A 21,790-nucleotide genomic window follows, 5' to 3' on the forward strand; every position below is an offset into this window, starting at 1 on the left:
AGAGCGTAGAGCATACTGCCATCAACCTATTGAAGCAGTGCACAAGTTTTCCAAAGTTCGTCTACTATATATATCCTGTGTCTCGCCGAAATTACAAGCTTAGAAAATCACGAATGACCCACAGAGTATTGAAATGGGACAATCTGTTAGCATCGATTAATATTGACGACGGTGTGGTGCCAGCGACCGACGCTGTTTACACGACGCTGCTAACAAATGGGATAGGTAGATTACTGCCGCCTGATGGGCAACCATCGGGACAAACACCTCTTCTTATGAGCAACTTTGTAGCTTTGTCTCTCTGATCATCCATCCAGTGACAATTTCTAAAGCTATGGCACTTGGTAAATACAATGAATTACTTTAAGCTGGCGTTAATACGCTGGTAACAGATTCCGAAGTCAGCCGCTTGTGAAATTATCCACTTTATCGAAGGCACTGAATTACAAGGCGTTTAATCCGGGTAAAACACAGCGCTGCTGCTTCTGTTTTATGGCGGAAACCTGCGATCGCCCAGTCTGAAGGTTATCCATATATTCAGTTTAAGATGTTTACTCCGGGGTTAATCTTAATCAGCAGTAGCATGTTCCGCTAAGATAAGGACGCCGGCTGATTTTATTTCAGCCTGAAGTTTGATAGTTTATTACAACTAAAGAGGGGCTAACGGCAACTTTTCATTCCCATAAAACTGTCTGGGTTCCTCTCATGCAGTTATATAAAAGGACCAGCTCTTACAAAATCAGATATTGTATAGCCTCTTAAAGTCGTTTCAGTCTATGCTGTTGTTGCCCTTGGCTTGAAATCCAGAGTATTAACTCGCTTGATTTTCTCCAGAATGCCCGTGCGACCAGTGTTTCACAGAAATTTACCTGTGGATATAGTGCAAAAATTTCCAAGTGAGTGGTATCCGAGTCACGTCAGGTGCTTCACAGCAGGGGTAGGTCCCTATCCAGCTGTCATGGGTAGGGATCTTGATTGCTGGAGGGGAAGAAATCATTTATCCATCTGGTTCCCAGACGACCCTATTTTACACTATCGTATCTGCCAATCGTCACCGGGTTTCCTTGCCGCATTAAATCGGCATTCACACTGGCAAGACGCTACAGAGTTGTCAAACCTTTTGGAACAGACCATCTCGCCACGGTCTTGGACATATAGGCCTACATCCCCTGAGACGTGCTTGGAGGGAATGAGGCGACCCCAGCAACTGACATATTTCATTGACGACCCATCTAATTTTGAACAGTTTCCAAGAAAACATACAGAGAAAGACACTCCGTCACCACATACCGAAGAACCAAGATGCTTCGAACTCCGCGCCTTGGAGATTTTCGTGAACGACTTCAAAAAGCGACGTGCTCAATTGGGATACACCCAGGCCCATGTTGGTAAGTCTGCATGTACCTACAAAAATATGTGTCACATGCGATACTATTGCAAATCTCGCACTGCTGGTAAAAACCGCAAAGTTTAACTCTAAAACAGCGCGTTTTTTGTACTGAAATAATCGCCACTCGCGTTTTCTGGACCCGTGGGTGTATGTCTTTAATTATAATGTAAATACAGAGATGACTAATCTCGCATTTTCGAATTCGCGAGTCAAGAACTCAAGAACTTGAGAATTCGAGAATGCGAGATTAGTCATCTCGGCGCGAGAATAGAATTTATCTTTGTTTCGAATTCCACTTTGTGATACATAAGACTCGATAATTTGATATCTCGCGGCGTAACGTCTAATTTACATCCCCACCCCAACCCCACTCTCTCTCCCTCCGCATATGGAATATGTTGTGCACATGCTTGAGCAGCATGAAAAATTCCTCATCTTGTTGTCTTTCGTTCCCCCCTCTTTTTTGTCCTCTCCTTTCTCCTTGCCGCTAACCACATTTTTTGTCTGTTCAGCGCAGTTTTCTGAGAATAAAGTTCAAGACCCAGGATCACGAAGCAGTCTTAGACTTAAATTAGACTTAAAATCAACATCAGTTTACTGTGCTAAAATTGTGACTCACTTTAAGAATTGCTATTTAAATACTAAGAATAGTCTAACACCTTCGTAAGTTCAAAAATAATACCACAAATTCAGACTAAATCAGACTTAAATCTAAGACAGCTTCGTGACCTTAAGGCCTGATTATTTTCAATTAATACTATATGAGTAGCGGACACCAACAGTGATTTTCTGACACCACTTCGCCGTGTTTGTATAGTAAAACATGTGCATTTTAAGAAAGTCGTATGCTACCGTTGTCAGAGACGATCTTATGGAGCAGTAATCGTCGCTCAAACGAGTGGATGAGAGAGAGGGTCAGGGGGAAGTGGGCGCTATCCAGATGGATGCTGTATGCCAAAGTTATAAGCTATATCAGCCCTAGTCTAATAAAACGCAGTACTTAAGAGCATGTGAGTTACACAACGGCGTTCTGATTTATGAGTGAAGGAAATAATAGTTCAGTAATAACCCACCATACTTAAGAACACGTGGGTTACACGACAGAATAAACCGCCTCCAATGTATCTGACAAACCTCCTTACCAGCGCCAACAGCTAGATTCGAGCTTCAGGCCTGAACGGCATTGGTCCGACCGACTGCAACGACATCCTATAGTGCTTTATGGAATGAGTCAGCTAATAATATTATGTTTTCTTTAATTTAACAGGAGTCGCCCTATCAGCCATCCATGGCAGTGATTTCAGCCAGACAACCATCAGTCGATTCGAGAACCTGCAGCTGAGTTATAGAAACGCTTGTAGTCTGAGGCCAACTCTGGAGAAATGGTTGTTAGAAGCAGAGACATCGAGCACTATGATGTCTGGTGGTAAGTGAAAGGTTTCCTTATAGGGAAAGAAATTGTTAGAGTGTAGAAACATATTAATAAAGTAAATGTCGTCAGTGAGGTCAATCGTTTTCTACACCTTTATGCTGAGTTGTGAATAAAGCTGTTGAGAACCGTACTCATATACGGTGTACCTTTGCATGAAAAGCAAATCGGTCATTAAATATTTGTTTTATAGTGTCATAAAAATGTCGCGCTGATGTCATTGACGATATAGGCTTATATTATCAAAACTAACCATCATATAATCAAAACTTTTTAAAAATCTAAAATATAGTAGGCCTATAACGGTATTTTATGATAAAGTTTTCATTGGTCTTTCTGTGGATGCTTGCATCTTTTTTCTTTCCCCTTTGACGATTTACTTATTTGCTTAGTGTAATACGCTGAGTATAAGTCTTATCTAACAGTAAGGCTGACAATGTTTTAAAAAAATGAACTAATAATCGGTGTCTCCAATAAGCATGCTCTTACATAATTTTGTGGTTTGACATATGATAGAAACCTTAAAATGTATTTCAAAATTTAGAGGAAAAAAGATTCAGACAAATCCCCAAAATTTAGATTAAGGAAGGAAGGAGGGAACCGAGCACATCCCACAACATATCAAACTACAGAAGTATAACTAATGGCATCCCCGCATGACGTGCATGTCCTTATCTGTGTAGGCCTATATGTCGGTCCTTCGATTTTCCCCAAACATTCATCCGATCGATTTCCTATACTAATTGGGTTTACCCAATTAAATACAGAGGCGAGTATAGAAAATGTGCGTTTGTAAATTAGGCAATGATGCCGTCACAAATCTTTTCAACTGCCACTGTCTTCAAACTGTTGGGTTTTAGTATGTTTTACCTATTTGGATCCCATGTTGTGGCGGGACCGTAAAAAGTTGTTGTGGCGAGTAAACATGAATGTAGCAGTCCAGTCAGTGGCTCTGTCTTTTTTCAATCAAGTCGACCAGAGCACCAAAAATTGGCCATGAGGATAAAGTTGAACGTCTGTATTTTTGCTACAAGATGGCTGTGGCTGTTGGTGACATATTTGTGCATTTGATTGCACTGGTACTGGGAGAAGATGGAGGAGAGCGTTTGGTTCGGAATGGATCTGCAAGATACAGATGCAGGAAATTAAACGAAGGGGGCGTGATTCCGATGTGATAAAATGGACCACTATGCTGTCATGCAAGCAGTGTCACAGGCAAGCGATACTACCATAAAGGGCGTTACTTGTCCCAGTGTGAAACACATTGGTGGAGTATCAGTGAAATCAAAGGGGAAACCCAAATATCAATCCCTAAATGCTGTAGACAAAGATGACGACTATATGTTTTATTATAATACTTGGCAACTCGGAAAAATGTATTGGTGTAAAGTTCCGTTAAACCTAGGAGGCAAATTGGAAGCTACAGCCCCCCATGGTGATAATGAGACCGAAGCCGAGTTCATTGTCATTGATGGGGAAGTCAGACCACTCTTTGGTCGTAAAACAGCACTTAACATTCAAGACTTGCAAGCTTTCAATAGCGTTATACAGGTGAACAGACATAGGCTTCAAAACAGACATTCGTACACCAGTCATCAACCAAAATAAACATTTCGGGTCAGTAATGGCGAAAAAAAATTCAAAGACAACGTTTAACACAGACCATTAAGTCAGGACGATTTCATGCAAAGAGGAGCAGTCAACGGTTCTCAGTGATGACGAAAAAGCAGAGAATTCTCTTAGGCCAAAAAATTAAAAGCATATACCCTGTTGTTGGTAATCAAATCATGTTTCAGACAGACTTCGACATTGGTAAATCTGCGAAAAAGAAAATAGTAGAGGCCAAACTGAAACAGCTACAGGGTATGAACATTATTGAAAAAGACTAGACCCAACAGGGTTGACGGCTGGTATACGGATGCGTGTCTCGACTCATGGTTTCACTATACATGGGTTGTTTAAAGCCAACAAAATCATCAGTATACGATTTTTGTCATAGCTTTACGAATGTTCTATGGCCCTATACTGAATCGTGAATGCATGAATTGTATGTGTCCATTTTTTTGGCACTACTATTAAACGGTTGATTGTCTGTGATGAGTGTAAACTTCTTGTCGTGGAGGTACATGCATTGGTGACACCTTCATTTCCTGTTCTGCAAGTGTCAAATGTCAGTAGTTCATTATTTTTTGCTTTGACATTAGAGATACGGCTGTACACGTACCCACTTCCATTGTGAACGATTTTCCCACTTAATGCCACGTTCACTATAATCTCTGGTTAGCCTTGTTTTAAACACTTAGAATGTCAAATAACGTCAGTGGTGTTTACCGCTCTTAGCTTCAAGAAATTTATTTGGAATATAGATTTTATTTGAAACACTTTTCGAGTTATTTTTACCACACAGAACAATTATGTCAAATGTTACTTTGTTGCCCATGTAAGTCGTCCATATGTTCATTTGCCTGTTCATAACACAATTTGATGTACGCTTTCGTTACTCTTATATCTGTCTCACATATCAGTTTATTTTGTGCATTTCTGTCGCTGAGACCATAACAAACATTTGTCTGATCTAAAAAGTCACCAAAAACTGCCAGTCTGATGTCTCAACCCTGTTAAATACTTAGCGACTTGCTTTGATTTTTGTTTCCTGTTGTAAAATATAAACCTCTCACTACTGGATTAGATTGTTTTGTTTTGCTACATCACCGAATTCATACTAGGTCCTATGTGTTGGCTTTACTGTAGATAGCAATGTCTTGATTAGGGCATACTAGTATATTTGACTCCCGGCGACACGGAGAAATATAGCTCTTTTACGCTGCAACTACTCAGTATCCCTGTCATTCGCTAGGATATACATATTTAACCTCTCAGTTTAATAATTTCAGTCATCATTATCGTGAAACTCGAAATTATGTTCATATAATCATATTTGGTTATAGGAAATCATATTTGGCCTTTCCGATAACAGCGGTTGCGTTTTAGGGAATTTCTGGTGACTAAAATTAGATTTTGAAGAGGGAAAAGTCGCATATTTGAACTTTTCCTAATTTTTTTTATCTTCAAGATTGATAGCTTTCCTTTTTTATAAATCTTTACCATAATATTATATTTAATTCCTGAGTTTTACAGATGTAGATAGAATTACAAGCCTTTTGATTTTTGGACAAATTTTGTTTACAAGAATTCAATAGCCTATCAAACGATAGTGCATCGAGAAACGCGGCCATTAGTTCATACTGAAACATGTGATCACTACAAAAGCTCCAGTCTGGGGCCATACGGAAAACATTTTGATCACCTTCAAAGGTTGTGCTTACAAAACTGGTCAGAATCCAGTTACGTAGATTTCAGTTTCATACATATGACCTTTACGGCTGTAAACGTGAACATAAAAGCGACGTAGATTAGAACTGGACATATCATTAAAGAACGTAAAACTGTCAGAAAAATAGGAATCTCTTTTCTCCCATTTTTTAAAAATAATTCTATCTCTTTAAAAGTTTTCAAGAACAGGATACAAACTTGACCCTCTAAAGTATAATTGTCTCTGTTGTTTAATAAACAATATACTAGATATAATGAAAAATATATTCACCGGAAGAACACCGGCTCAGTATTATTTGTAGTTTGGCGGGAATCCAGTGAATTTTCAAATAAAGATAGCGGCTTGTCTTTTCTTTATTTGGAATCCGGTAAGGTAAGACTTCCCCCTATCCCCAGCCTCGCTGGTTCTTGATCCGCAAGGGAAAGCACGCTCTTTAAATCGGCCATTTATCATTGTTTATCTGTTTGTTTTGTTCACTTCCTTTACGATTATAATGCATGTGACGTTGGCGGTCAGTTAACTGTCAACGGTTTAAAGGGTAGTAGGGCCTATAAATTAAGTGTCTTTATATAAAAACTACTATATCTCAGCCAGTGCTAAACTTCAAGCTTCTTATTTAGAAGCTTCCACATTAACCACTCTGAATCGTTACGTACGTTAAATTCAAAGCATCAGAACTGTACGCAACGCAAACAGTTTTCCCATGATCTTAAGGTAATTCTGAACTCATCTCACCTCATTATGCGGGAATAATAAAGACCATGCACAACGCTAACACGAATGTAACGGTCACAACCATTAGGACAGCATCAGAACTTCGCAAACCATCATATGTTAATCACATGTCTGCGTTACTAGGATGCATGGTCCCGGCTGCTTTTCTGTTCATTTTGAAAGCACAAATTAAGCCCGCCAAACACGTTATCAATCGCCCTTTCACTGGTATACGTCTTCTTGGTTTCAATCCTAACGTTCCACGACCTTTTTGTTTTCCAAACGATATCGAATGTCGCCAACTCGAATCCAAAACAGCGGTTTGCGAAATCTGGATTGCTGTCGATGGACGAGGTACATTTGTGTTAACTGTGACGTTATGGCCTTTATTTTTAGAATCAATGTAGTATGACAGGAAACGTATACCTAAGCGAGTGTTGACCTTTTCTGTGTCACCTAATTTATTAGGTCACATGACAACTTATAGTTCATTTATGCGCAAGTCACGCAATGAACTAACGAGTAGCAAAAACATGGCGGTGAGAAGTAACAGCAAAATGGAGGTCGCGCAAAACAGTGTAATAACTATTGAACTAAAATGACATAAATTGCCAAACAACATATACTCTGTATTTCTGAAAGTTAAGCTGGGAAGAATGAAAAAGATCCTAGATCTACATATTTTTCATCCATTTAATGTGGACCAAGGCTATTCGATTGACGTCATTTTGGTTTCCAGTTCCGACTCAGAGTGTTACAGTGTTATCGTTATTAGGAATCTATACCAGGCTAACTCCAAGGGTTACAGTATTGTCATTATAAGAATTCTATACCAATTTGACTCCAAAGGTTATTGTTATTAGGATTCTATACTAGGCTAACCCCAAGGGTTTCAGTATTGTCGTTATTAGGAATCTATACCTGTCTCACGCCAAAGGTTATCGTTATTAGGAATATATACCAGTCTAACTCCAAGGGTTACACTATTATAGTCCTAAGGAATCTATACCAGGCTAACTCCAAGGGCTACAGTATTATCGTTATTAGGAATGTGTACCAGTCTGACTGCAAAGGTTATTGTTATTAGGAACCTATACCAGGCTGACTGCAAGGGTTTCAGTATTATCGCTATTAAGGATCTAAACCAGTTTGATTCCAAGGGTTACAGTATTATCGTTATTAGGAACCTATACGAGGCTAACTTCAAGGGTTACAGTATTATCGTAAATAGGAATCTATACCAGTCTGACTCCGAGGGTTACAGTATTATCGTTATTAGGAATCTATACCAGGCTAACTCCAAGGGTTACAGTATTATCGTAAATAGAAATCTATACCAGTCTGACTCCGAGGGTTACAGTATTATCGTTATTAGGAATCTATACCAATCTGACTCCGAGGGTTACAGTATTATCGTTATTAGGAATTCATTAGGAATGTATACCAGTAACCAAGGGTTACAGTATTATCGTCATTAGGAATGTATACCAGTCTGACTCCAAAGGTTATCGTCATTAGGAATGTATACCAGTCTGGCTCTAAAGGTTATCGTTATCAGGAATCTATACCAGTCTGACTCTAAAGGTTATCGTTATTAGGAATGTATACCAGTCTGACTCCAAAGGTTATGGTCATTAGGAATGTATAACCAGTCTGACTCCGAAGGTTATGGTCATTAGGAATGTATACCAGTCTGACTCCAAAGGTTATCGCCATTAGGAATGTATACCAGTCTGACTCTAAAGGTTATCGTTATTAGGAATCCATACCAATCTGACTCTAAAGGTTATAGTTATTAGGAATTTATACCAGTCTGACTCCAAAGGTTATCGTTATTAAGAATGTATACCAGTCTGACTCTAAAGGTTAGCGTCATTAGGAATGTAAACCAGTCTGACTCCAAAGGTTATCGTCATTAGGAATGTATACCAGTCTGACTCCAAAGGTTATCGTCATTAGGAATGTATACCAGTCTGACTCTAAAGGTTATCGTTATTAGGAATCCATACCAGTCTGACTCCAAAGGTTACCGTTATTAGGAATGTATACCAGTCTGACTCCAAAGGTTATCGTCATTAGGAATCCATACCAGTCTGACTCCAAAGGTTATCGTTATTAGGAATCCATACCAGTCTGACTCCAAGAGATTTAGTGAAGGAGGCCTGTCTGCTATGGCAGTGTGTCCCAGTTAACTATTCAATCAACAGTTCAGTAAACAATTCATAAAACGCCATCTGATGTCTGATCAGAAACTATTCGATGCGCCTTGTCTAACAGAGGCCGGATACCAGATATGAATCTCCCATGTTTAAAGGAAAAGACCTCAGAAAATCGAATTAGGCATCACTTGATAGACCACTTAAAACTATGCATAAATATACTTTCATTTATTATTTTAGATTTTTGTGAAGAGAGGTAAAGGCGTTCAAACATTTGAATTCTAAAGTTGGCTTTATGGACCATGGAACTTTGACGTCACAACTGGCTTCCAACTCTAATCACGACAGTGAATGTTGGAATAACTCTTTTTACGTAAGACTAAATAATTACTAAAATAATGCTCCCGAAAATTCTTTCTTTCCCATCACCATCAGAAAAAAAGGTGATGTGACGTCAGAACCTAGATACCGTCAGTATGGATCATGAATCCCACCAGAGAATTCAAATATTTGAATGCCTTTCAACACTCTTAAGAAAGCTCTGAAAAACTAAATGAAAGTATTTTACGCATAGTTTTCCGTTGTCTGTATGATGGACCGTACTCCATTTTTTTTAGCTTTCTTTGACTTTAAGGTATAACTGTTGACTGGACTATTAACTGACACACTGTTCCACAGGCGGATATATAACATTGCGTCTGCTTATGGAAATAAGCTATGGAAGTTAAAATTAAACCGTTACACTAATAATACAAATGTTACATGATACTAACGCCTTTTTCCTAACGTGATTTTGGACTTTATCCTTAAGTTGTAGCCCAAATTAAATTCTTATGTATATGAATAAAATTGATCCCTATTTCCATGCTGTAGTTGCTCTATTTAAGCCAAATTTGAGCTTCCAGCTTCACATATTTTGTTCTGTAAAGAAGATTAAATTTTGGACTCAAAATGAATTGGTGGATCAGACCAAGGCGCACATTTTCTGAAAATTCTATCTAAATGTTTTTATTTTTCTGAAAAGGTCGGAAGAGGAAACGTCGTACTGCCATTAGTTCGACTGCTAAGGACTTCCTGGAGCGGTGTTTCGAATCTCAGCCCAAACCGTCTTCTTGGGATATATCGTCGATCGGCCGGATCTTGTGCCTAGAGAGAGAAGTGGTTCGCGTCTGGTTTTGTAACAGGAGACAGAGGGATAAACGAGTGAAGATGTCGTTGGAAACTGTTGACCGCCTACAGGAATAAGACCTGAAAATGCCGAAGAAACCAACGAGTTCGTCCAAGTTAAATGATTCGTGAAATGTAATTGTTGAATGATGGTTGTAAGGTTTTGTTGTTGAATAATAGTAGAACCCCTCTTATAAAACCCCCGCATTTTGCGTGATGTGGATCAAAATATTGATCAACCAGTCACATGAATATACACTGTAAACTCCAACTGTTCAATTCCTTGTCCAGTTTCCCATAATTTCCATGTAATCACCCACACGAGAAGTTTTTTGAGTTCAAATGACAGCTGGATTTATTTATTAGTAAATAATAAAATATAAAACCCATAGTATTCAGCATGCTATACTTCAGTCTTTACATCCACGCTGTCTTTATTCCATGGAAATTTTCCATGTCGAAGGTGATGTATAATATGAGGAAAGCCCAGAATGTACAACTTAAGCCGTGGACACACAAAACGGAATTTTCTTTCTCCTACAGGCGTGTTTCGTAAATTTCTAATAATCCCTCTAGTGTCTATTTCACAGGCAATTTTGTCCGCTCCGAAATTCGCTTGCATTCAATCCCACTATGCCCTTGTACGGGATCATTTTGTGTGTGTCACATGGTTTACTAGATCACATGACATAACTTACTTACAACTTATAGTTCATTTAGGTGCGAGTCCGCAATGAACTAACGAGTGGCAAAAACATGGCGGTGAAAAGTAGCAGCAAAATGGAGGTCGCGCAAAATAGTGTAATGACTGTTGAACTAAAATGACACAAATTACTAAATCGCGTATTCTTTAAAGAACATCGAATCGGGATCCATAGCCCATAGAGCAGTGCTTTAAGTGATAATTTCTTCCAACTCGCTCAGAATTGTATATTCAGCTAAATATACAGTCTAACTGTGAAGTTAACCTGTGTGGTGCTTTGTGGGAACACCTAACTTTCTAAAAGATCAGGAAATGTTTCTCGACTAACGGACATTTTGCTTAGGTTCATTAAAAAAGATTTGACAAATCTGGATACCCAGAATACATAACACGATGTAAGGCCAGGTTTATATCTAGATCCAGAAAATATACAACCAAGCTCCTGTCCGCGTCGTTAACAAAAGCTCTACAGTAAGTTAAAACATTTTGAGAAAGGTATAGCTCAGTTATCCGAAAAACTTCAATGCATATAGTAGATATTAAACAACTCTAAGACACTGACCGAAGAATTAGACTATAAAAGTCTAGTGCAGTACAAACATTCCTCGTGGAAATCTCCAAACTACATTCCCTCACCAAGATTTAATCCAGTGTCTTATTAAGCTGATTGTTTTGGTGTTTCAAATGATTGGCCATCATTTCGTAAATATCAGACCCTACAAATCATTTTTAGTTCGAAACACTATTCAGGTTATCAATCTTGGGATGCTGCACGATTTACAGAAATATAACCGGGTGTCCAGAATCTGTGGCACTGCGATTCATAACTGGTTTAATTCTCCTTGATCCGGGGCTGAGGGGGCACTGCGATTCATAACTGGGTTATCCAGGGCTAGAGGGGGAAGGGTATTTTCATCATGTTGAATTACATCGGTAGGTTTGATATATAAACGGTTGTAATCAACTGATTACTGATTTCATTCACTCCCCGTTTCTTGCGTCTTTCCCACATCATTGATGACTGCTTTACTTTGTATGAATCGTCTTATTGTCGTACTTTATAAACCTACTTAGTTCTTTGGTGGCTAGTGTTGAACGTTGTTTTGAGAATAGACATTGCGATTATTGAACTGGATTCTCCAATTTGTTTTGACATCTAGATCCAAACTGGAAAAATATTGTTATTGCTCAAGGGAATATTCTCCGTACCCGCTTTGTATTGATTTTCGGAAAAGCTGTTCATGACTGAACCAAACTGGTGGTGAATAGTCAAAACCAAAAGTACTATGTAAACGTGATGTAAAGGTATCACTATCAGAGAAGAAAACTGTGAAGACATGCCGGGGCCTCCGTGCATGGTCGAAGTGGTTAACATGCCAGCGAGGCGTAATCCTCCAATGCGGTTGGCATGAGTTCAATCCAGCTCAAACTGGCTTCCTCTGGCTGTACGTGGGACGGTCTAGCAACAACTTGATTGTGGTCATGGGTTTCTTCGGGATCTGTTCGATTTCCCCCACCATAATGCTGGCCACCGTCGTAAAAGTGTATGGTGTAAAACTCCAAATAAATAAATAAATAAATAAATAAATAAATAAATAAATAAATAAAAAAATAAATACACAGTGACCCAATGATTAGATTTTAAAGGCCCAGTGCAGTTCAAATATGCTTCCACGTGGAACTCTCCACCCTACACTACAACGCCACATCAAGATTGAATGAAGTGCCTTAATAATAACAAATTAAAACAAATAGCGTGCACATCATAAAACACCAATAGTAAATACTTCCATGTGGCCTAACTTTCAGCCGAAAATGGTGTACCTTTTGTAATTGTAATGTATGTTCACACATCAGTGTGGAATTACCCCATTCCTCATGAGATCCTCATCTCAAGGGACGTGGGTTTGGACGTAATGCAGTGAATGATCTAACATGGTATCTTCTTGTAGTCCATACCAGTAACTTACATGATGTCGGAATTTCGTACTTACAAGTGCAGTTTGTGGTGACAATCAGTTATTTAGACGACTTTTTTCGAAATGTGTGAGGCTGGCGAAGTTGTGGTGATCGGCGTTTCTTATCCAGTTATGGCCTGGGAAAGTTTCAACTTGACGGAAGCATTTCAGAAGTTTGGTCAACACGTGGTAGCACCGTGTTTTCTAACACTTGGACTGATCACCGCCTCCGCTAATAATTAATCATACGTCATTTAATTAACACTACATGCTTAACAAACATCTGTTTCTTCGGAACTTATTTTGAATATAAAATCCTCTTGTCCAAACTAATAGGTCAACACAAATGACATCTACTTCTTTAGGAACGTCTGAAATTTACAAACATTGAACACCTCAATTTCCCCATCCTGGGTCAACTCTAAATTACTTTTTGTGAGGCTATTTTCAGACGCACGTACTGTAGTTAATATGATGAGAAATAATTGCCTAACATTTTTGACCGGCCACACGATACACCTGGGCTTTTCTGCCATCATCGTTAAAAGAGTTCGAACTTGAAACTCCCATATTTCATGATATACTTCTTATGTCTTACTTTAATGTAGGCCTAGAGGGATTAGTTTGCGTAATAAACTTAATTGTGCCTAGTTTAAAATATTTTTCAGGTACAGTGGATTTTAAGACAAATATTGTAAAGGAAGATGTTGCGCTTGTGTGAAACACCTTTTGTCAAATCCCTTACCAAAGGGGGTTGTGGTCCTGACTTTGACAGAGCATGTCAGCAATGATGATTAGGAATTGAAGAAAAATAAACCTACGACCGACATCGAAGTTAAAGAGTTATATTTGTGGCTTCTTGCCCAGAACAAGATATCGTGGATATTATCCTTGGCAGTTACCATTTATTTCCATGAACAGGAGGAGTATTTACAGAAGCTTCAGGCCTTAATAGTTCAGTTCACGCCTTTCTAAAATAAATTCCAGGAGGTAGGCCTGTCCCTAAAATTTAATTGTGGATGAGGAGATTGATCTGTTTGAGGCTGTACATGTCGAATCTCTGTGGCGCCCTTGGCGGTGGAAGGCAACTGGGTTAGATGATCTGGAACTGTATCAAAACAAAAGTACATCTACACGGGTAGAACTACACAGTAATTTTTAACGGGTGAAAAATCAAATGTACGCAAACGTGTAGATGTTCAATTTAATTGAAGTGTTACACGAAGTTAAAGTATTACCCAACTGGCACAGCCAGTTTTCCTACTTACACTTTTGGTGTAAGACTACTACTCGAAAATCTTTAGCTCGGAATACATCTGTCGTGCCCGTTGAAATAAGGCATTGATTCATGCCCCACTTGAAAAGTTTCTAATTTTTAAAGGGGTGCTGGTTAACTGGCCACTCACGCTTTAACCCGGATCCAGCGTCGACATTTACTTACAACACTGGCAGTCAATCATATTATGTTACCCTATAACTGGATGCCATGGCATTGACTTACGTGTCTGCGGCATTGGCACAATACAGGGATTCTCGAGCCATTATCAAGGCTATACCATCGTTTGAATGATTAGCATTTTAAGCCCCTCTGAAAAATCATTGACGTCGACTGTGGATAGCGTGGCGAAGAAGTAATATGTTCGAACTCAAACTTATCAGCATACTTCTTAAACTCTGAAGAACTGACGGGCGGTCCATTGTCTGATATGAGCTGAACAGGAATTCCATGACGTGCAAATTGTGATTTCATCCATCTGTATCACTGTTGTAGCCGTCTTGGAATGTAGTCGATCAATTTCAAAGTAATCGGAGTAATAATCTGCCAATATCAGGTTATCTTTGCCGTCAAACTCAAATAAATCACAACCCACTTTTTCCCATGGGTGACTGGGAATCTCATGACTGATGAGAGCCTCTTTCTGTTGGTTGTGCTGGAGAGTGTTGCAGGTGTCACACCTACTCAGTAAATCGGTAATGTCCTTTATCATGTTCGGCCAGTACACTAACTCTCTGGCACGGCGTATGCATGACTGAAGACCAATGTGTGATGAATGGAGTCGGTCCAAGATATCTGGTCTGACGCTACTAGGAACGATAACTCTTTCACCTTTAAACACTATTCCGTTCTGAACAGAGAGTTCGTCTCTGAAGGGAAAGTATTCCTGTACTGCAAAGGGAGCATCTTCATTTCTGTCTGGCCATCCATTCTGTATCACTCTCTTCAATGATGACATGGTGGGATCCGTTAAAGTGGCTGTTTGAATCAGCTCTATCCGCTTGTCGGAAATAGCAAGATATTCAATCATATTGAAAGATTCTGTCTCAGTAGCCGTTGGATATCTGTTGTCAATCAGCATAACATCTCCATGGTCATTAGTAGCTGTCTTGGAATGTGATAAGTATGCACGACTCAGTGCATCAGCAAGATACATTTCTGTACCTTTCTTGTAAGTCACATCATAGTCGAACTTTTGCAGGCGCAACAACATGCGTTGTAGTCTCTTTGGAGCACTATGCAGGCTTTTGCGAACAATCGATTCCAGTGGTTTATGGTCCGATTCAATTCTCACTTTCTTTCCATAAACGTATTGTTCAAACCTTTCCATCCCAAAGACGATTGTGAGCATTTCTCGCTCAATCTGTGCGTAATTCTTCTCTGCAGCAGACAAAGAACGAGATACATAGGCCACAGGTTGGTCATTTTGCATGAGACATGCTTTAAGTCCATCTTGGGACGCGTCACACAGCAGTACTGTGCCAGCTTTGTCGTCAAAATACCTCAAAACATGAGGACTTGACAGGATGTCTTTTACTTCCCGAAGACATTTTCCATGGATTTGTTCATCCCAGAAAAAGCGATTCTCATTCTTGAGAGGTTCTCGCAGAGGGGAAGTAACTGACGACAGCCTTGTGGCAAACTTCTGGAGGAAAGTCATCATACCTAACAGGCGGTGCACCCCTTTCTTATCCGTCGGCGCCGGTATATCTTTGATTGCAGTTACTTTAGAAGGATCAATCATCAATCCAGATGAAGACAAGATGTGTCCAAGGTATGGTACCTCTCGGCACTTGAGTTGAAACTTACTCTGGTTCAGTTTAATGTTCTTTTCACGACACCTATCGAGGAAAGAAATCACCTTTCTGTCGTGATCCACATCTGCCTCTTCATTTGTGTCTCCAACACCAAAAACTAGAACATCATCATGAACTACTTTCACACCATCTAGACCTTCCAGTGCCTCATTGAGTATACGCTGGAACTCTTCAGAAGCCAACGGTATCGTCCCCAAGGAGTTTCAAAAGTCGTTAGGTAGCTACTCTCTTCATCAAGTTGGACGTGCCAAAATCCATTCTTGGCGTCAGCGTAGCTAAAACATTTAGCTTTGGCAAGATCAGGTGGGAGGTCATCAATAGTCGGGGTTGGGTAGTGGTTTCGTTTCAAAGCAGAGTTCAGAGGTTTCGTATCGCTACAAAGATGAATCCGGTTTGGAAACCACGACCATTGCTGATATCCAGTCATTTGGCACAGTAACTGGTGTAATTATACCTTTCTTGGTCAGAGTCTCTAACTCTTCTTTCAGTTTGGGCTGAAGAGCAACAGGAACTTTGCGTCATGGCAACTTAACAGGTTGCACTTTCTCGTCAACTTCAAGATGTAGCAGACCTTCCAGTTTTCCTTCTCCTTGGAAAACATCTCGATAGGAAGACATGATTTTATCCAAGGTCACCTCTGGCTGATCCCTTAGATTCACATCATTGCTCTTCTGATGAGCTAGCAGCATAATGTTCTCGGTCTGTACCGTTATAAGATTCATTTGTTGAACCGCTCCGGCTCATAGCACAGGTCTGTAGTCACCTTTTACGATTGCAATTTCAACGCTGTACTTCCGACAATTCTTTGGGGTTTTCATGGAAATGCGGCGTTTTTCAACAGGCACAATCTCTGTCCCGTTGAACATTACAAGGGTTGTGGTTTTTTCCATTTTCTTCAGTTTTCTGTACATGGTGAGGGGCTTGCACATTGTTAGCTTGTTGCTCCGCCATTTTTTTCGGTTTACATTAACACAAGTCAGTGTGTCACTTACAGGGCTTCCGCAGAAATGGTACAGTAGGCAGTAAACAGGAAATAAAACAAAATATCCCAGTGTTTCATAAGAGTGCGCGCACATTGTCTCATGCGCGACATCGTATAAATGCCACCACAACGCGAAGGCGAACTGTCCGAAACGGGCTACCATAGTTTTTTTTTCAGCATCAGGGTTAACAGTCAATCGGCGTGAATATTACCACAAATGTTCAGAGAGTTCAATGGTATTTTCCCTCAGAATTATCAGAGTTTATAACTGTCACAAATTTAATTCACAAAAAGTCACAGATTAGGCAAAATAGCGCGAATATTAGATCAGAAAGTCACTCACTACCTGTAAACATCACTCCCGACGAGTCGTGCCACCTGTACGATCTGCACACAGAGAAAAATCACAAATATCAGTGGATAAAAAAGTTTCAGATTCGCCGCACGGCTGGACGGGAACTCCATCCCAGCTCTGACACCATGTTTCGCCATTTTAGATCGTCCGGGAGTTGAATAATCGAACAAGAATGAAATTCTGTTTGAGCGAACGAAACAGCTGTTACTCAGGATAACATCAGAACCCCCAATCCAGATCCTGCACTGTAGAACCAGGGGAGTATGTAAAGCTATACTTACTGGAAACGGACTTTAGACCAATTACGTCACAACAACCTCCTGACTTGAAACCACTGGGGAAGTCGAGGTAGAAAAAGTAACTTTTAGGAGGTGTTAACAGTAAGGCCATTGTGTTTATTTCGTAATTTAATTGGTGTTTTACGCCGTACTCAAGTTAGACCATTGTGGTTCCTTGACTTATTTAACGAATTCTACTTTTTTAGCCCTGCTTAAAAGAAGAAGTCCTTCAAGCTTTGCGGTGATTGAGATGGATCTCTGGGCGCCCATTTCCAAGTTGTTTACATCGTATGGAATATTTGGTCTTTTCGCAGGACAAGCTGACCTAAAGATAACTTGCATGGTGATTGCATATATTTATTTATTTAATTGCTGTTTTACGCCGTACTCAGGAATATTTCACTTATACGATGGCATCCAACAATAGGGTGGGAGAAAACCGGACAGAATCCGTGGAAACCCACGGAGATTGCTGGAAAGCCTTTCCACATACGACCAGAGAGAAGTCAGCAGGAGCTGAACTTGAACTCACAGCCATGATATTTGTGAGAGGCTCCATCTCGGCCAAGGAGGCCAACAGCCGCATCTATGGCAAGACAATATGAAATGAAAGACTCAGTCACATGGAATGAAAGATTATATATAATCAGTTTTAGTAAACTAGGACATACTGCCACCTTTACTGATTTTTGGAAGGAATTCTCTTCCGTTTCACATCCCCACTGCCATTATTCCTGCCGGGTCCAAAACACAAATTTGGGATGTAAAAATCTTCGAACTCGTCCTTCGAAAGGGATCGAACTCGTCATGTTTTGTATAACTTTTCCTGATTTATCAGTTGATTAAAATGATAAAAGTATACTATATAGACGTGAAATTACCATGAAAATTACTAGAGCAACAAGTAAAGAAGTATGTCTTCTTCATGGGATTACACCGACAAACAATTCGTCAGCACCCCAGAGGAAACACCAGTCAGACAATGTTTATCAGGCATTGGAGACGAGGTGTAAAGAGGCACAACAGACTAATACAAACGATACTGAAGTTGTTTCAACTAGAAAATTGACTTCTCAAACGAATGAGAACAGTGCAAAATTGCCCGGAACTAACATTCAAGAATCTGGAGACAAGTACAAGTGGATGGCAGCTCAATTAAACTGGTACACGTCTGAGCTACTGGACATCTTTGATCATCTATCACTCTTCTAAAGCTGACAAGGTGCTGCTTATGACGAGCTGCTAGAGATCCACCAGCTCTTCGTGATCCAGACCAGAGACAAACTGCATGAACTAGTACACTGACCGTTCCTCATCAGCCCGCAGATTTTCGTTTTCTGCATATCTTCGTTGGCCTTTGTTGGTTAAACAGCAGAGAAATTCCATATACACTCTACAATGACCAAAAAAGCTATGTGTGGGATTGAGAAATCCCTTGGCGCATTTTCAATTCTAAATGAAAAGGGCGATCAATCAGTCGATCTTGTGCTATGGAAAGAATCTGCTGCTTCATTTTTGATGATGCTGGTACTTCATGTAGGTTGTTGATCGTGTAAAAATTTAGCAAATCGTCCCTCTTGGATTGCTTTGTAAAATGGGACACTGTGACATACCAAAGAATATATTACAAAAGTAATGTTGTGATTGCATTGGAGAATACAGTGAAAAACCACAAAGGTCCGCATTTGTGCAATGTTACCAGCAAAAACCATTATACAATTATAGTTAAGACGATCTACGTATGAGTTAAATTAAGAGTCACTGTTGTCATCTAGACATGTGTGCGGGTGCGTTTCATCTGCATGGATTTGCACTCACAGGCCGGTATATGATACTTCACCTCTCTTACTTCTAATAAAAAGCCGAATTTTATTTGTAAATATTTAATTCTCTTCTTTCCTTTTCTCATACACATTTCTTTTAAATTCTAGAGTATATGAATTAAGTTTGAAGATTCCTTTCCTTTCGAATATTGAGAAATGCAAAAGTCAAAGCAATTTCAAATCAACTACCCAACTCCAGTACAGAATTTAGACGGAATACTAAATCGATGTGCTCACATCGAACATGAATGTGGCATTTGGGACGGATAGGTGTGTGCGTGTGCGTGAGTGTGTGCGTGAGTGTGTGTGTACGTGTTAGTCGTGTGAATGTATGGGTACTTATTACGGCTTTTCATCCCCAGGAAAAGAGGCTAGTAATCTACGACGCATAAACATAAACTAAAATACTTTCACTTATGTTTTAAAATGTCTTTAAACAGATTTAAATACATTTACGTTGTGACGCCAAAGTGACAGTGTGGTCCTGTAAGTCCATTTTAGAATTCAAACTTTTACACGCATATTAAAAATCTAGTAAAAATAATAAAGGTTTTAAACAAAGTTTTCAGCGCTATAAGTCTTTATGTTTCCTTACAGGTGTCTTTTCCTAATTAATGCATACTAAGTAATACATGCTTTAACAACTTACTGGAAGTATTCCAAAAGCAAATCCTCGCCAACGCTGTCTTCTCCATACACAACACCCAACAGAGCTGATCTGCTTCATCGTGGTGGTATTATGCACAGAAGAGCCGCGGTATGGGATAGAAGTCTGCCAATTGCGATGAACTTGTCCTTTTCTTGACGCATCTTGTGTAGAGGCAACAAGAGCTTCCACGTGTTCGTCAAGAAGTCCTTGGATAATCCACCAAGGTCGTTGACGGACTCGTTGAGGAAACTGACCCGCTAATCTTTCAGTGGCAACTCTGAATAACTGTATAATTCAAAAACATCATCCAGGAAACCTCTAATTCCTAATCACCGCCTCAGGAGTTAGAAACATAACTACGACCTTTTAGGTATGACACTTACAGCTGAGGCGCAATGATTGTTACAACAGGCGTTTCAAACAGCAGCCAACTAATTTGATTCATTTATTTGATTGGTTATTCACGCCGTACTCAAGAATATTCCACTTTTACAACGACTTTATGGTAAGAGGACACCGGACAGGTTGCTGATCTTAAAGCTTGATCTTAACCAAAAGTGCTTTTTAAGACACATAAGAGGGTACGAAGGTAAAACAAACTTAATTTACATTTTTTCATTGCTGCTCTGTGTTATGTTATGTCATCAAAAAGCCATTAAGCAGGCAGGAGTTAAACAGCTTTTTGTCTCAACATACCAAGAACGCAGGAAGAACTTTGACATTGCCAAGGCTTTGACATTGCAATAAATTTGTCTGGAAGTAGATGCTAAAATGCTTGGATGCCTTATTACTGCATGCAGTTTTAGTTGCTTCCGCGGAATTAGACACGATCATGAAGAAAAGTGCAAGAGATTCTGCAGAATTCTAGACTAGTGACGCCTAATAAATTGCAGTTAACATCACTGCTTTGTTTTCACCCAATTCTGCTTAAGCCATGGTGACAGGGATGTGTAATGTGCTACTATTTATGCATTTACATTAACAGTTAGAATGAATCCCTAACCCATGGTAAATTGACTAGAGGTCGTCTTTCACCGATTACATGTGACCATTTGCCAACTATTGCACACGTCTCTGGATTTACCCTCTATGCAGTATGTCTTTTTATAGTGTTTGATGGAATAGCCTTGGCACTCTAGATTTTGCAGCAATAACTTGTGACCTTGAAATCAACACATAGCACACATGATCTAGCAAGTGCTACAAGGGGGGTATTTATACGACATATATGGAAGCTTTTGGTATATTGCTGTACAAATACAGATAATTTAAAATGTGAAAATTGAAAATAAACCTCTTCTCGTAAAGTATGGGAAATCGCTTTGATCTTGTACAAATGTAGGTCCAGATATGACGTACGATGTGGAGAGTCTGTTGTTTGCTTTAATATAATTTGAGTAATTCGAGACGAGTGCCGTCTAAGAAATTACATTTAATGTCAACGGATTTTTAACCTAATTCTGCTTAAGGCACGGTGCTGTGGGGTGTGTAAATTGCTCCTCTTTCCTTTACATCAGCAGTTAAAATAAACTGACAAGAAAGCGGTATTTTACCATTTGCCAGCTACCACAGGGTCGTCGCTCCTACTCTCTAAGCTATACGTCTTTTTAATCATAGTGTTTAATGCATACAGCTGCGTATTTAGGCCATGGAAAACGAATTCATTCCACTCTGGCAATTGCTAATATTAGAAACTGTGGAAACTGGTGGAGAAATATGCCAACCTCGCGGGTGGAAATTGTGAACTGTATTATGG

General features: G+C 39.6%; 1 protein-coding gene across 1 annotated transcript; it reads left to right on the plus strand.

Moving 5' to 3' along the window:
• Positions 1 to 1,189: 1,189 nt before the first annotated feature.
• Positions 1,190 to 10,271, plus strand: LOC135471067 (pituitary-specific positive transcription factor 1-like). Its single transcript, XM_064750112.1, has 3 exons — positions 1,190 to 1,388; positions 2,658 to 2,816; positions 10,051 to 10,271. The coding sequence occupies exons 1-3, from the start codon at positions 1,190 to 1,192 to the stop codon at positions 10,269 to 10,271; spliced, it is 579 nt and encodes a 192-aa protein (XP_064606182.1).
• Positions 10,272 to 21,790: the final 11,519 nt, after the last annotated feature.

This window comes from Liolophura sinensis, chromosome 7 (genome assembly GCF_032854445.1).
Source record: "Liolophura sinensis isolate JHLJ2023 chromosome 7, CUHK_Ljap_v2, whole genome shotgun sequence".
NCBI lineage: Eukaryota > Metazoa > Mollusca > Polyplacophora > Chitonida > Chitonidae > Liolophura > Liolophura sinensis.

Coding starts and splice junctions, on each gene's coding strand:
- LOC135471067 (XM_064750112.1), top strand. CDS start 1,190: ATGAGGCGACCCCAGCAACTGACATATTTCATTGACGACCCATCTAAT. Junction 1,389..2,657: donor ATACACCCAGGCCCATGTTG/GTAAGTCTGCAT, acceptor TTAATTTAACAG/GAGTCGCCCTATCAGCCATC. Junction 2,817..10,050: donor GAGCACTATGATGTCTGGTG/GTAAGTGAAAGG, acceptor TTTTCTGAAAAG/GTCGGAAGAGGAAACGTCGT.